Raw genomic sequence first — 15,575 nt, forward strand, 5'->3', positions numbered from 1 at the left:
AGTCCAGGCTGCCTTAAAGCAGCCTCCTGTGTACCTCCAGCCCCTGGCCAGCCCCAGACTTCCTCCCTGCTGGAGAAAACCACAGCTGCCTGCTGACCAGGCCCTCAACAAATTACTCCTTTACCAGGGCATTCCTGCAGCTCAGCGGGCCTATCATTCAGCAACTGTGAGCAGGGTAGAAGAGCTAGGGCTCCCCAGGGGGCCCAGGCAGCTGCCTCTGCTGCAGACAATAGCCAGGTACACTGCGACTGTGTGTGTGTGTGTGTGTGTGTGTGTGTGTCCGTGCATGTGAAGCCTATAGCTATGCAATGGTTTGCACGTGTTATCTCATTTGATCTTGAAGTAGAACAAATATTATTAGCCCCACTTCATAGATGAGGAAACTGAATCCTAGTGAAGATAAGCAGGTCCCTTTATCAAACACTGTGTTCGGGGCTCGAAGAATAAAATATAGCCCAGAACTTCATGGAGCTCACAGTCTTCTGTGCTCAAGGCTAGCCAGGTAATAATAATAAGTCACTCTTTCCAAAATATTTATGGAGTTCCCATTATGTGTCAGACACTGAGTGTGGGAGGGAGAAGACAGACTTGCTAATAGTGTTTACTGAGCATTTGCTCTGTGCTGACCACCGTATGAACCGTCATACAGGTATGATCTTCATCCACGACCCAAGAGCTGAGGTTGGCATCCTCACTTGACATGTGAGGAAACTGAGGCTCATATGGGTTGGGTGGCTTCCAAGAGCACCTACAAGGTTGTAGAGCAGCACACACCCTCAGGCCATCTCGCTCCTGCCATAGTGTCTCACTGTGAGCTGGACTGCCTCCCAGCCTGTATGTTCTGACTCCAAGTCCAGTGCTCTCTGGGTTGCCCCCTCAGAACCCACATTGCTCTGAAGAGCAGGGGCTTCTGCCAACTTTACCCTGTCAGATCTGCAGGGCTGCCCTCCCCAGCTTGGTTCCCTGAGTTAACCCTGCCTGCACTCCACCTCTGCCTGTGCCCCCCATCCACTTCACTCCCTGTGCAGTTTGTCTTCTCTGTGGGACCAGGGTCCCCCCAGTGTCTTCTGCAGCTCGCCATTCCTCCTCCCTTGGTCCCGACTTCACCTTCTGAGGCAGCCCATCTGCATGTCCTATTTACCGTGGAATATGGCCACGTCTAAGCCATTGGGTTGATCTTCCAACTTCTCCCCCAAGCCCTTACTCCCCCACTTTCCTCTCAGGTAAGAACCTCACCCTTCATATACCTATGAGAAGATCAAGTCCTCTGGGCATCCTGTTCTAGTTGTTCTCTTCCTTTCCAGACCTAAACCATGAGCTGTACCTGACGCCCTGTTCTCTGCACCTCCTCCTCATCTTCCCCAGGTACCCCGGAGTCTACTGCCCCTCCTAGGTCTGTTTCTCTTGCCCCCACATATGCATAAGATCTCAGAGCTTGGTGACACCCTCGCTTAGCCCCTTGTGCCCTGGCCATGTTCTGGGTCTCTGAGCCCTTTCTGTCCTCAGTGGGCCACCTGCACAGCCTCCCCCAGCACACCCCTGTGCCCTCAGTCCAGGTCCTCTCTCAAGGTGAACAGCCTCCCTGAAGGTCATCGGTGGCTTCCAAATTGTCAAATTCATCAGCTTTTCCAATCCTTGGCCATTTGGACCCCTCAAAAGTGTTCAGCACTGCTGCTACCCCTCTCATTTTGACTCTTGCTTTCCTGACTTCTGCGCCATCTTGACTCTCCTGTCTTGGAAGTCATTTTCTTGCAAAGAACAGAAACCTACTTATATTGGCTCAGAAGGACGAGGGGAACCTCGTGGAATCGAATTTCCATTACTGTCCACTAATGTTTCCGTTCTCCCCCTTGGCCAATCCTCCACGCAGACAACCACCAGATAATCCTCTCCAAGACAGTACTTGGATATAATGATACCTCCTGGTCAGAGTCCTCCAATGGCTCCCTACTTCCAACCAATAAAATCTAAAGCCTCTCTCTGCATGCCACAATTCCACAATCTTAGCTGCATGTACTTTTTTGATTTGCCTTACATTATTTTCCACTATTATCTAATACACATCTCTGTGTTGTCCAGCGAGCCTACCCCATTCCCTAAACATCTTTTTCTGTTCTCTGATCTGCTTCTTAGCTCACACCATGTCTTTTGTAAATGCCTACCCATACGCCTCTTATGAAAATCCTATATATCTCTCAAGTTCTAGGTCTAATGCACCTTCATTATAAAGACTTTACCCCAGCAAAATTGACTTCTCTCTCCTCTGAACGCTTGGGATTGGGGCCACTGCTTATTTGCTGTACCAAGCTGAGACTCTGAGCAGAGAGTCACATCATATGCGCATGTATCTGTCACAGTACCTCGCAATGTGCCCAGCCTAGAAATAGGATCCCACCAGGGTGACACAAAGTCAATGGCTGACTTAGGTTTTTCACTCTTCAATGAATCCATGGGCTACTTGCTGCACCATCCTGGCCCCCATATTTGTCCAGTTCTTCAACTAAAAGGAAAATGGAGACCAGCAGCTTTTTAGATGGCAGCTTATAGGATGAGGGAAAGAAAACTTGAGAGTAGTGTTTTGCAACCTAGCAGTTAGCTATTTGCCTTTATCCACAGCAAGTAGTTTCATTTGCTGGTCTTGCAGCCGCTAACTCAGTGCCTGCAGCCGAGCCCTGCCGCCTGGAGCGCAGCCGTGGGTTTCCAGAACCCAGTGAGTCAGACGTTGGCTCCATGTTCATTGTTTACCTCTTCCTGGGACTTCTGGAGGGGTGTCAAGGGACCTTGAGATGTGCTGAAGGACACAGGGTTGGGGAGGGGGGAGCCAGGGAAGCGCTGCCTCCCGTCAGCAGACCATGGGAAGCGAGTCTCCGAATGGACAGACCAGATGAGTCACTGTCATCTGGAGACACATCCCTCATCCTTCCAGACACTTCTTTTCCTTATGACACTCGACTCCTACTTGTCAACGGTAGGCTCCCAGCTCCTGGCTCTGGGACAGACATGTGACCCAAACAGGGCCAATCAGAGCTCTTCCCTGAAGCTTGTCACATTGGAACGGAGGCAAGGAAGCATCTCCCACCCAGCCGGGAGCGAACGCTGACATACAAGCCTGGAAGTGCTGCCACTTATCAAGCCTCGTGAAGAAGGACGGGGTGAGAGGACAAAAGACAGGAGAGGAAGAGGGAGGGAAAATGAAGTCCTGGCCACTTCCTGGCTGAGAACCCCCATTCCAGGCACCCCCAAGGCCTCGCTGCCTCCTTCCTCTTCCTGCAGTGTGGACATCCCAGCCAGGAAGTCCCCCAGCTAGTTCAGGGGGTGTGTGTCACTGGCAGCCCAAGGACCCTAGTTAACACAGCCTCCATCTGTTCCCCGAATCCCTCCTTTGACAGTGGATGGAACTCTGGCTTCCCCGGCTGCCTCTCCCTGGAAACGCGCTTTGAGGGATGGCGTCTTCACCGCCGCCATCATCAACAGTAACATCCACATCAACAGGCGTCACCGAGCACCTGCTCTCCCGCCGCTGTGGGGACAGCGCTGCCTCCGATGGTCTCTGCCTTCTGGGTGCTTCTGTGCTCATCAAAATATAAGAAATTCCAAGGGCACGGAGCACATGCTGAGCACAGAGCTTTTTTAGAACAAGGCATAAATCAATCAGTCTGCGTGGAGTTTTCACAGAACGCAGACACTCATCACTACAGATTATCCTGACCTTTCGGTACCAAGCATCCCTTTCTTGAAAAACCATTCGCCCCTCAGGACAAAAGGTTTTTTTCTCTACCATTTTAAAGTTCCTTTCTTCAACAGAGCACTCTGTGGGGTCTTCTCCGCCCTGATCACCTCCTAAATGGAGATTAAATCTGGCTGTTGTGTGCTTTTGAGATGCCCTTTTAACTTTATCCAACTTCCTCCCCTGTGGGGTCTCCCCGCGGTTCTCATTCCACTCAGCACCCCCCTTTACCACAGCCCCCCTCCTCTGAAGTGGATACCTGGCCTCTGGATAGATCTTACTCTAGGATACAATCTGGGAATCTCCTGAATGAATACCTTTCCATAAGTTTTCTGGTCCTATTGAATTTCTGTGGCTTTTGAAGAATTAAATATGTAAAAATAGGGAAAAAAGAACATTATACACATTTCCAAAGAAATAAGCAGTGCTGAAAGGTGTGCATTCAAAATGGGAAACGTTTAGATATGGCTAGAAAGGAAAAAAAAAGAGAGAGAGAGAAAAGAGAAAGGGAAGTAGAAAGGCAGGGAGCTCTGGCATCCCTGGGTTTCTTATTACCCTCCCACCTCAGGTAGAATATCTGCCCAGACACTCAGATATTCTGGGATCCAACTTCCACGCCAACTGGATCTGGGCCTCTGTTGGACAGACATGCCTACTGTGAATTCAGATGGCCGTCCTGGAGAATTTCGCTGATTTGTGAATAATCCTTTTTCCTACTTTCCAGGGATAAATTCTTCTCTTCAGGTCTGAGATGATAGGTTATCATTATCTGCCTTCTTTTCCAAAAACTTAGTGGCTTAGAAAATGATTCATTATTCCTCACAGTGCTGTGGATGGGGAATTTGGTCAGGACCCAAAGTAGTTCATGACATAAGCCGGTGTCACTCACTCTGAGGCCTTCTGGTGTCAGATGGGCTGGGTGGGGCTGAAAGATCCAAGAGGTCTTTGCTCATAGATCTGGTGCTTTGGTGCTTTTCCATGGGTTTAGCCTGGCCTTCCTCAGTGCATGGTGGACTCAAGGTAGTCAGATTCCCCACGTGGTGACTGATAACCCCAGAACTGGCCCAATGTCACTTCCTCCATGTTCTGCCAATCAAGGCAAGCCACAAAGCAGCAGATGCCAAAGGAAGAGAAATAGGCTCCACCTCTCCATAGGGGGAGTAACGTGCACACAGGGAAGAAAGGAAATGAGGATGGCCACTTTTAGAGACCACCTGCCACATCCCTTTTACCACTTACTTAACTCAGTTGAAGGGTCCTGCTCCTGCTTATTTCTTGGCCTGAGAAATGGCCATCTGGTCCTCAAAGAGGCCATCTACAGAACTCATGGTCGTCTTGAGCATCTCTTCTCTTTTTTCCCAAACATTGTCTTTTGCCCCACGCTCTCCATCCCAAGTCCCAACGTCTCCCTTGCAGCCAACCTTCACTCTTCCTGAAACATTTGTTTTAGGAAACAGATCATTTTCGAGTACTGACCCTAAATTAATTTTTACCAACCATATTCTGGTTTTTTTGGTTGTAGTTATGAAAAGGATCATTTAAAACTCATAAGGTTGACAATCCTTTTACCCAGGGTTGGCAATCTTTGTCGTACAGAGCCGGATGGTAAATGTTTTCAGCTGTTAGGCCTGACAATCCCTGTTCAACTCTGTTATTTAGCAAAAGCAGCTACAGATGATTCGTCAGTGAGCATGTCCATATTCCAATAAAACTTTATTCACAAAAACAGGCAACAGGCCATAGTTCTCTGATCCCTGGTTTTGACCAAGGGGTAAGTTTGCCTTTCCATTTAGTTTATCTAATCACTAGATGTTTGACTTTCAGAAAGTTACTTTTCTTTGAAACTAACTTTTTCATCTATAAAATGAGGGTATTGAAGTGACCACGAATAAAATATCCCCTAGATGTGAAAATTCAACATGTCTTTTAAAATCTTTAGAGGAAATACCCAAAGTAGTAACCAGATGAGATTGTTTCTCTGTGATAACACCTGGGTCCTGCGATACGCCATAACTTTGGGTCTTTCGGGGTCTGCCCATCTGTCTCTGGGGGTCTACAGAGCTCTTCCCCATGCAGGTCTGTCTCTCTGTGGGTCCATTTCTTTCTCTGTGTGTGTGTGTTTATAAGCTCACTGCCCCTCATTTCCAACTTCTGTATGCTGTGTGTCTCTCTCTTGCATTCTCTGGTCTACACACATCCGTCTCTTCTCTCTCCCCTGCCTCTCTCCCCTGACAGATTTATTTGTTTTCATTATTTTCCTTTTTTAATGAAAAAGATTATGTGTTCATAATTTTCACAATCAATATCATATCATATATCTTCAAATCTTTTTTTTAAAAAAAAGTTTTCCGTTTATGTAAAATGAGACATCACAGGTAAATTGTTTAGCTTAATAAATAGTAGATCCTAGGTCCTCGGTGATTGCATCCTTCTATGTGACTTCCCCCCATGTGATTGCCTAAGTGACATTTTTCACACGGGTCAATGATTCTCAGCAGAATAAACGCTGACCCTCTGCATCTGTCTACAGCACGTGGCTCTCCTGTCTCACCCTTACCCAGAACCAGCTCTGCACATACTCTTTGTATTGCCCTGTTTGTACATATGTTTTGGGAATTAGCAAAATCGGAGGGTCCAGGACCAAACAGGAGACCAGTGTCACAGTGCTCCTTGTGTTCAGCCACCCAGAGACCTTCTCGTACCTTCCCCAGGCTCCTTCCCTCTTGAAGCCTATGGTTTACTGGGAAAAACAGGCAATAAATAAGTGAACAAATAATTATAGGAAACTGGATGCAGGGACTGGAATACCAGAGAAGGGCAAGATCTCTCTGAGGAGTTGCCTTTTAAGATGAGACCTAGGAGATGAGAGGGAGCCAGCACGGGAACGAGCTAGGCATAGAGAGCCATCCTGCTGGAACGTCAGGGCTGAAAGGAGGCCCTGGGGCTTGGGGAGGCCGCCAAGGGGCAGCAGGCAGGGCCAGGCTCCCAGGAGCAGGGCAAGTCTGTGTTTCACACCAACACAACGGAACCCACCAGATGGTTCCAGGCAGGAGGATGGCATGATGTGACTTATGAGTTTAAAAGATGGCTCTGGCTACAGTGTGGGGGGAAACTAGAAACAGGGGGAAGGGGCTCCCCAGGGAGTAGGGGAGGAAAAAAGAGAATGAATTTGAGTTCTTGGGGGATGTAGAAACAACAAGATGAGCTGATAATGTGAAGCTGTGGAGGAGGCATGGGGGATTCCTGGCTTTAGACGTCTGGCTTTAGCACCTGGGTGCCCCATTAGGGGAAGGAGAGATGGAGCAATCAATAGTTCCATTTTGGACATGTTCCATCAGAGACAGCCGTGGGACATGCAAGGGGAGATGTCAGGTGGACAGGTGGATATATGAGTCTGAGCTCGGGCTGGGCATCTGGGCTGGAGATATAAATTTAGGGGTTGTCAGTCATGGGAAGGGATATTATTGGCTAGTGAGAGGGGAGAGAGAGAAGAGGGGGAGGCCCAGGACCAGGTCTGGGGATCCCCACGTTAAGAGGGTGGGGAGATGAGGAACCTGCAATGGAGGAAAGGAGAGGACGCCAGAGGAGGTGAAAACCAGAAGAGGTGGCACCTGAATCCCAGAGAGGAGAGGCGTTGCAAGGGGGAGGTGGGACACAGGCAGAGGGAGCAGCCACCGTCCCAGGCACTGCTGAGAGACCAAAGGCAAGAGGACCCTATGGGCCTCCCAGCCGTGGCCCCGTGAGAGCCGGCCATGACAGGAGCAGGAACAGAAGTTGAGGGTGGAAGGTGGACGGGGGCGGGCAGCGGCAGGTGAAGGTGGAGAGAGCAGTGAAGACAATTCTTTGGGGGAGTTTGGTTGTAAAGGGGAATAAAGGAGTCTCCCGTGGAGGCTGAACCCCAGGGGCAGGACAGAAGCACACAGTGTTTGGAAACTCGCAAAACAATCTCTGGAGAGCAGAGGAGGTGCCTCGGGTCTGTTGTGGCTTTTCTTTTTTTTTTAATGATGATGAGCAGGTATAGTTGTGTAACTCTTCACAGTTTACCAAGTGTTGTCACACACAGCTCGCGCTTAATCCTCACAGCCATCCTGTGAGGTAAGCAGCAGCCTGGAGATACAGATGCACGGAAGCTCAGGATTGAGTGACAAGCTCAAGGTCAGAGCTAGGAGCTGGCAGGGCCAGGGCCCTTCCCGGGCTGCTGTTGGCCTGACCCCAGCTGGCTCGTCCTTGGCTATTAGAGGCCATAGCTGCTTATCAAGAGCATGGGACCTTGTCCCACTTCCTGGCCCATTTAACTGTGCTTCAAAGCCCCCTGGATTTCTCCAGTGCCCAACAATCTCCGGCAGGTGACAGAGAGAGGACATGTGTGACCGCAGGTAGCTCACATCCAGCTCCTCAGGGTGGAGACTGGTGCCACAGAGTGACTGTGGGCAAGTCACCTCACCTCTGTGCCTCAGTCCCCACGTCCTGGGATCGCCACCAGGATGAAGCGAGAGCGTGATTCTGAAGTGCTGAGCACGGAGCTGGGCACATAGGGACCGATGTGCCAGGGCCCCCAGAATGACGCTGATCCACTCACTCACTCCCTGCTCATGCTCACATCCAATGTTTGTGGAGCACCTTCTCCTGCAGCACGTGGCACCAGGTTCAGCACAGGTAGGGTGCAGTCACCCCGCCCGCTACCCGGCTCAAGAAGCATGTGTTTAATGAGGGAAGGGACACCAAATACAAACACCTCTGCCCTCACAGGAAAAAGCAAGGTGCAGAATCCTGTGGCTCTTTAGCGGAGAGGTCACAGCCAGCCAGGGCAGTCGGGACAGGCATGGTGGGGGGCCAGAGGGTGGGAGGATTCCCCTCAGCAGGGGCAGCTTCAGCTGAGCAAAGACACAGGCGCTGCTGGAAAGGGCAGAGTGTCTTCAGGGCAGGGCGAGGAAGCAGACCGAGTGTCAGCTCCCTGGAGAAAGAGGGAGGGAACGGGCTGGTTTCCCTGGGAGAGGATCGTGAGAGGCTCTGGGCAGCAGGCCAGCCGGCCAGCCAAGGGCAGCCCGGTGGAGGGAAGGTCTGGCAACCCCGGGCACTGCCCCCTGGATGTACATAGTGCTTGTTAAGAACCCCACTCAGGTGGGCTCCATATCTGGGAGTACCTAGGGGTACAGGTGGGGGGAAGAGGGCCAGAGCATCAGACTGTCCAGGTCACCGTGGAGGCTTGGGAACACCTCATTGTGCAGGCCCAACGTAGATCATAGAATAATAAAATGCATCAACGTAGAAACGCTGTGGCCGAAACAGAATAGAAGGCCCAGAGGCACACCCCCACCGCTGCACATGCCCATCCACTTTGTGACCCTCTCCCGAGCCCAACTCTCTCATTTCACGGAGGAGGAACCCAGCTCTTAGAGAGGGGAACTGACCAGCCCAAAGTCTGCAGCCTCACCTCTGGCAGAGAGCCAGGATCCCTAAGAAGCAAAGGAGATCAAAGATGAGAAAGTGCTTTGTATACTGTAAAGTGCTGTCGAAATGTGGGATTATCATCACCTCCGCCATTTGCACGAAGTCCTCAGGTCATTTCTCAGAGTGGCTTCTTTGGGGGAAGCTGGCGGGAAAGAGCATGCCTAGGATTAGGGATGTTGGTTGGCATCACGGACCGCGGTGGGTGGGGGGAGAACATGGGATTTGGAGATGTCCTGGGAGGCCCGGTGCTGCCACTTGGAGTCTGTGCACCCTGGGACGGCATTCTGCCTGTCTTTCTTTCTCTCTGGGGTTGTGTGGGGCTCAAGCAGGACAAGCATGTAAGCTTTGAGGAAGGCCCAAGCGCTCTTGAGTGCAGGCACCTTCCCGGGTGCAGTAGTGACGGGGGAGCAGAGGCCCCGAGGCCCGCAGGGTCAGTGTTTAGCTCTCCGAAGGCACTTCCTGTCCCCAGGGGCTGGAGCCAGCTGCTGACCGTGCTGGAACCCAAGCATCTGTCTCTCTGCCTCGACAGATTCCAAAGGTGGCGTGCGCCCTTGATGTGCAGCCCTCAGACGCACTTTGTCAAGGTACTGAGGCGCGACCTTCCATCACCAGGCGCTGACTCAGCCCCCCAGGATCCCCGTCTCTCCCTTCACACACTGTGGGTGCCAGAAGGCGCCCAGCCAGCCGCTCAGCACCCCCCAAACTCTGCAGGCTTCGGCATCGTGGTGACAAGAGAGAGGGTCAGTCTGGATCTGTTTCAGGAAGAGAGAAGCGATTTCCCCCAAAGATCTGGAGGGTGTCTGCCCTCCCCAGGGTTCTCAGCCGGCGGCTGGATCTATCTCAGGAGGGGCTGGTCTTCCAGGAGGTGGGAGGGAGTTCTCCTGCTGGGCCTTCACCATCTCCAATGTCAAGGCCATGGGAAGAAATCCACCGTGGACATGTCAACCCTAGACCCCAGACACAGGCTCTGAGGCTCCACTCATTCACCCCACAAATATTTATTGAGCACCTATTGTGTGCCTGGTATTTGAGAACAAAAGGAACAGAGCTCTGTCCTCTGGGAGCTGACGTTCCAGCAAAGAGTCAGAGAGGGAAGAGATGAGCAAGCAGATGGAGAACAGGTGGCAGCAACGGAGGGGAAGAGATCAGGGCAAGGGAAAAAGAGCCCAGAGCAGTGGTGGTTGTGGACTTTGAGACTGTGGTCAGGGAAGGCCTCACTGAGAAGGAGCAGTTGAGCAAGGACCCGGAGGTGGTAATGGAGGGAGCCAGCTGTGTGGATATCTGGAGAAACAGCATCCCAGACAGAGGGAACAGCATTACAAAGCCCCTGAGGCAGGACAGGCCAGTTTCATCCTTTGTCTTGAGTCCCTTAGGAAAAGAGATGGGACAGGTCTGCCTGGTAACCTTAGAGGTGCTCGTGTTCTCCCGTGGGAGATGTTAAGTTCACATGACTATTTAAATGGTGGGACTTTCGTCAGGAGAGAGTTATTCCATCCTCAGAGTCACAGTCTTCTGTTCCTCCAGGGCTCATTCATGCCAGGTCTCTTGGAAGAGCAGAAAGGGCCTGGGCTCAAGTTCCAGCACCTGACACTCTGTGTTACCTTGGGAAAGGCACTCAACCTCTCTGAGCTTCAGTTTCCCTGATGAACCTCATCAGTTGCCTGGGTAAACAATACAACCCCCACCCCATGCCACTCTCTTTCGACTGTTGTGAGATTTAAACTAATGAGGTCATTAATGTGAACAGTGCCGTTTACATTGAAATGGTCTACATAAATGCAAGGGAATTTTTGTTTTCTTCAGTCGAACTTCTGGTAACAGGGTTGTCACTGCCCACTCCCCTCCTTCACCCCACTCCTTATCCTGTGACCTACCTGGGTCTAGTTGACTCTCATCTTGACTGGGTCCTATTTGATCCTAGGACACTCATCAAAGCTGGGCTCCCTGGGAATCCCCTGGGGCTGAATTGCTTCCCAGGCCACCCAGCAGTTCTTCCCCAATGTCCCCTCCTACCCTCCTCCAGGTACAATGGCCCCAACCTGGTTCTGAAGTATGACCGGGCCCAGAAGCGGCTGGTGAACATCGCGGTAGATGAGCGCAGCTCACCCTACTATGCGCTGCGGGACCGTCAGGGAAACGCCATTGGGGTCACAGCCTGCGACATCGACGGGGATGGCCGTGAGGAGATCTACTTCCTCAACACCAATAATGCCTTCTCAGGTAAGCATGGGCCTCCGGCCTCTCCTCCCAACACCGATGGCAGGGGGGCCCTGGGGACCCTGGCCCACCCTTAGGCAACCGTCACTGGCTCTAGGTACAGTGCCCACTGCCTCTAGGACCTCTGCGTCCAGCAGAGACCCCCAGTTGACCTCGTCTTCTCTCGTAATGAAGTTTGGATCATTGTCTCCTGGACCCTGGACTGAGGTGGAGTGGCGTGAACAGGCTGTGTGTCCTCGTCACCTCCCCATCTGAGCAGCCCCCATCTACCTCTACTCCTCCCACTATTCCCATGGCTACTCCCATGGGTGGCTTCTGCAGCCAGAAAATGGTCCCTGGAGTCGCCCTCCATGACTCTTCTGGGGCCTTTCTCCGCTGCTTTTAAGTCCCCCCAGGACCCCCCAGCTTTTAGCTCATGCGTCTTCCAGAGATTCTTGCCCCTCACCCCCTGGGTGCCAGACAGAGGTGCCGGCTGATGGGGTGCTGGGGATACAACTCTGAGGAAGGCAGACCGTGAGTCTGTGGATCTTTTGCCAAAGCTTCTCAAACTGCAGTGTGTGTCGGAGTCACCCCGAGGTCTGGTGGGCTCTGGCTCTGCAGGCCGGGGGCACCTAGAGCCTGCGTTCTGATGCTTCTGGGCCTTAACAGTGCTGCTGGTCCAGGGACCACACTCTGAGTAGCAAGGATCTACACTGAGGAACGCAGGAGGGAAATCAATGCCCAGGAGGCTGAACAACAGGCCAATGAATGCCAGTGCTTAAGGAGCACCTACTGGGTGCCAGGCCCCCATCTGCACACTTGACTGCTCTTATGTGAGCCCCACAACAGCTCAGCCAGGAAGGTGCCAGTCGTCCTACTGGAGAGTTGAGGAAAGGGGTGACCCACCTTGCCCACAGCTTTACAGCCTGCAAGTCCTAGGATTCAAACCAGGATCAGGCAAGACTATGGCTCCACTCAATCCTCTGTCCTCTGTCCCAGTCAAGATGAGTGGCCAGAAGCGAGCCTGACCCGCAGTGGGCGTTTCATGCTTCTCAGATTGGGGGCTGTGTTTTGGGGACTGAGGATGGAGGTAGATCGCCGTCCCCAACTCTAGCATTTTCTCAGGTCCGCCCCGTCCCACTAGAATACAGTCCACTCCTGTGGGGCCATACCATCTGTGGGGAAGCCCTGGCCATGGCGTCCCCCTGGGAGAGGCAGATTGGATGTGCTCTGGGCTCCTCCAGATGGCAGCAAGCACTTGGGTTGGCTCTGCTTGGGACCTTATGGCTCAGATCTGTGCAAGCACCGTCCCAGGCCCCCCACAACCTCCTGGAGACTCTCACTGCCCGGCAGTGGGCACCCCCCCCTTCGTGTCCCCCACTCCTGTTCTTCCCCTGAGCCACAATGCTGCCCCTGCTGACTGCCAAGCCCAAGCCAGGATCCAGCCCCTGGTCGGCCGATGTGGAGCTCCGGGTTGCATGAATGGGAGGGGAAGAGGTTGGGGCCTGTGCCAGGGGCAGGGGGGGCGGAGCTGGCTGGCGGGCAGCCAGACTTGTGCAGCCAAGAAACAATGAGCCACAGCCCCGAGTGGTGTTTTATGGGTTTTCATCTCACATTGCCACCAAGTGATGCCTGAGAGACAGTAATTATCCCTACACAAATATCAGGGCATGATTACCCAGCTGGATTTACTGCCCTCTCTCCAACCAAGCCAAGATTGGATTAGGACACAATTAATTGATGGGCTGATCAACTCTTTAATGTGGGGCAAGGTCAGGAAGGGAGAGGCATCTATGGAAGGGGCAAGTCCCCAGGAAGGTTCTGGAAGGCCTGAAAGGAGGAACAGGGACAACCATGGAAGGCTGTCCTAGGTAGCCTCGGCAGGCAGGATGACAGAGGAAGGGACAGACTCACCCCTACTCAGCCAACACGGAGCCCAGGGTGTCTGTGCAGCAGCGACCCCTCCCACTCTTAGAGGTCTCCGCTGTGAATTCCAGAGCAGGGTTTCCCAGCCCGGCTGCCAATTAGCATCTCCTGGGAGCTTTCGATGAACCCTGCTGAGCTGCACCCCAGGCAACCCACCCCCAAGGCTGGAGATGGACCCAGTTATCAGGTTATAATGTCCCCAGCCAGTTCCCGCTTGTGGCCTAAGATGAGGGCCACTGCCTCAGACTCTGTCATTTTCATGCTCAGCCCAGCAAGGGCCCCACCCACCCATGAACGTTTTCACTTCATCGAGCACCTACTGTGTGTCTAGGACACGTCAGTGCATGAACCACAAAGATCCCGTCCTGAAGTTCATGATCTCCCCCAGCCCAGCCTCTTTCTCTAAGTATCTGACTCCCCCTCTCCCAGCCCCTAGGACTCTAAGCTCCTTGAGGAGGAAGTTCCTGTATTGGTCATCTCGTGATCCCTGGTGGCCAGAGCCAGACCTTGACCATCCTGAATTCTCAATTAAAATTGGATAAATAAGTCCCAGCAAGAGCAGGCGGGCTGAGCCGTTGGCCTAAGAGGAGGTTTTTGGGTAGAGGGACAGCAAGGGTAGGCAGGCCAGGTGGGGGCCCGGAAGGCGGGCTTCCTGGGATGGTGGCATAAGCCTTCAGAGGCCTGGGTCAAGGGTGACAGTGCCCAGCAGCCTCAGCCCCAGGCACACACCTCCTGGTGACCTTCTGTGGGTTTGAGGGAGGCCCGTGGGCTTGAGTTAATTTTTCAGTTGAGTGATTCCATTGATTCATCGACGGGGTGTGGGGTGGAGCCCGGGCGTTTGTGCCCGGTCAGCACTTCTTGGGTCCAGCTGGCACAGCACCCAGCCATGGCCACCTGGCCCACTGTGGGGGATCCCGAAAGCCACTCTGGGACCCCAGCCAGCCCAATCCCATCATGGCCTTCAGGATGTTAGAGGAACCCACAGAAAGAGTCCCTCTCCCTTCCCTCAACTGGCATTTGGGATGTCTGCGTTGGAGTCCCTGGAAGAGGCTGAGACCCTGCAGCGTCCTGTGGGAATCTGTTCATCAAACCTTGCACCTACACCTTCTTTACTGGGTGGCCTTGGGTGAGATGTGTGACCTCTCTCAGCCTCAACTCTTCATCCATAGGAAAGAAAAAAATCATAGCAACTTCATAAACTCAGCTCCCTCCAAGGGCTCCGTAGACTGTATTCAAGGTCATAAGCATCCCCTCCAGCACCCCTCCTGGTGGCGCCTGGGGTTGCCTTTCGGATCCTCCCTCCAATCTTCTCTTCCTCACTATGTTTCCTCCTGAAGCAGGAATACTTGCTGTTCCTCCTGCCTGAAATGCTTTTCCTGCTGATTTCCTCAAGGTTCAATCCTCAAATAAACCTCCCTGAACACTTCATCTAAAATCTCAACTGGTCACTCCCTGCGCCCTCCAGTGGCTTAGATTTCCGTCTCGGTTTTGAGCCCTGACTGAAGGTGCTCTATTCTTGTTTGGGGTCCATCTCTCCTACTAGTATTCACTCCCGGGGGCGGGAGCCGGCAGAAACTTTGTCTTGTTCACTGTTGTCCTTCAGGACCCAAAGAAGTGCCTGTCACTTAGTAAACACTAAATACATATTTTTGAACGAACAACTGGGATAATAAATGGAAATGGCTTCGTGTGACACCTAGGACTTCATGAGCACTAACAGTAGCTGTTATAATTCTGTGGCTATGGGAAAGACAGAGCGTCTAAGAGTGTCCTTGGAGAATACAGGCCTTCCTCCTGGCCCATGGGATAGAGCCTAGGAACAGAAAGGGGGAGGGCCCTGGTGTGAAGAAGGCACCACCCAGGTGGGTGCCACTTGGGTTCGGATCTCGGGTTAAGAGTTAGAAAGTAGGTAGAGAAGGGGGGAGGGGAGGAAGGACCACAGCCCCACGGCGGAAACTCTCTTATCCCTTAATTGGCCTAGAAAAATATAAGCCAGGGCTTTCAGGCAGTGCTCTTCTGTGCCACCCAAGTGGGAGGGTAAGCAGGGCCACGGGTGACCAGAAGCAGATGCCAGCACCTCCCTCCACATGCAGGAACCCAGGCATCCCACAGCTCCTGGACAGAGCCATCCCCCTGAAGGTCCTGCTCTGGCCCACCCCAGCCACCTTGCTCCGTGGCCCTGAGAATCCTGCACATGTGACTCGCCTGGGGTAGCAGGAGTGCGGGTAGTAACTCAGTGTGAAGCCCACCACTCAGTTTATTTTTACTTATTCAA

At 52.7% G+C, this 15,575-nt stretch overlaps 1 protein-coding gene across 3 annotated transcripts in view; it reads left to right on the forward strand.

Annotated features, from left to right (window-relative positions):
- The window catches only part of Crtac1 (cartilage acidic protein 1), a 134,414-nt gene that overhangs the window by 71,947 nt on the left and 46,892 nt on the right, over positions 1–15,575 (forward strand). For all 3 annotated transcript variants that reach the window (XM_071610695.1, XM_071610697.1, XM_071610696.1), the window contains exon 3: positions 11,202–11,398. In XM_071610695.1, coding sequence (XP_071466796.1) covers positions 11,202–11,398 — 197 coding nt within the window. The remainder of the gene's footprint in view (positions 1–11,201; positions 11,399–15,575) is intronic.

The sequence above is a fragment of the Marmota flaviventris genome, chromosome 4, assembly GCF_047511675.1.
Source record: "Marmota flaviventris isolate mMarFla1 chromosome 4, mMarFla1.hap1, whole genome shotgun sequence".
In the NCBI taxonomy this organism is placed as follows: domain Eukaryota; kingdom Metazoa; phylum Chordata; class Mammalia; order Rodentia; family Sciuridae; genus Marmota; species Marmota flaviventris.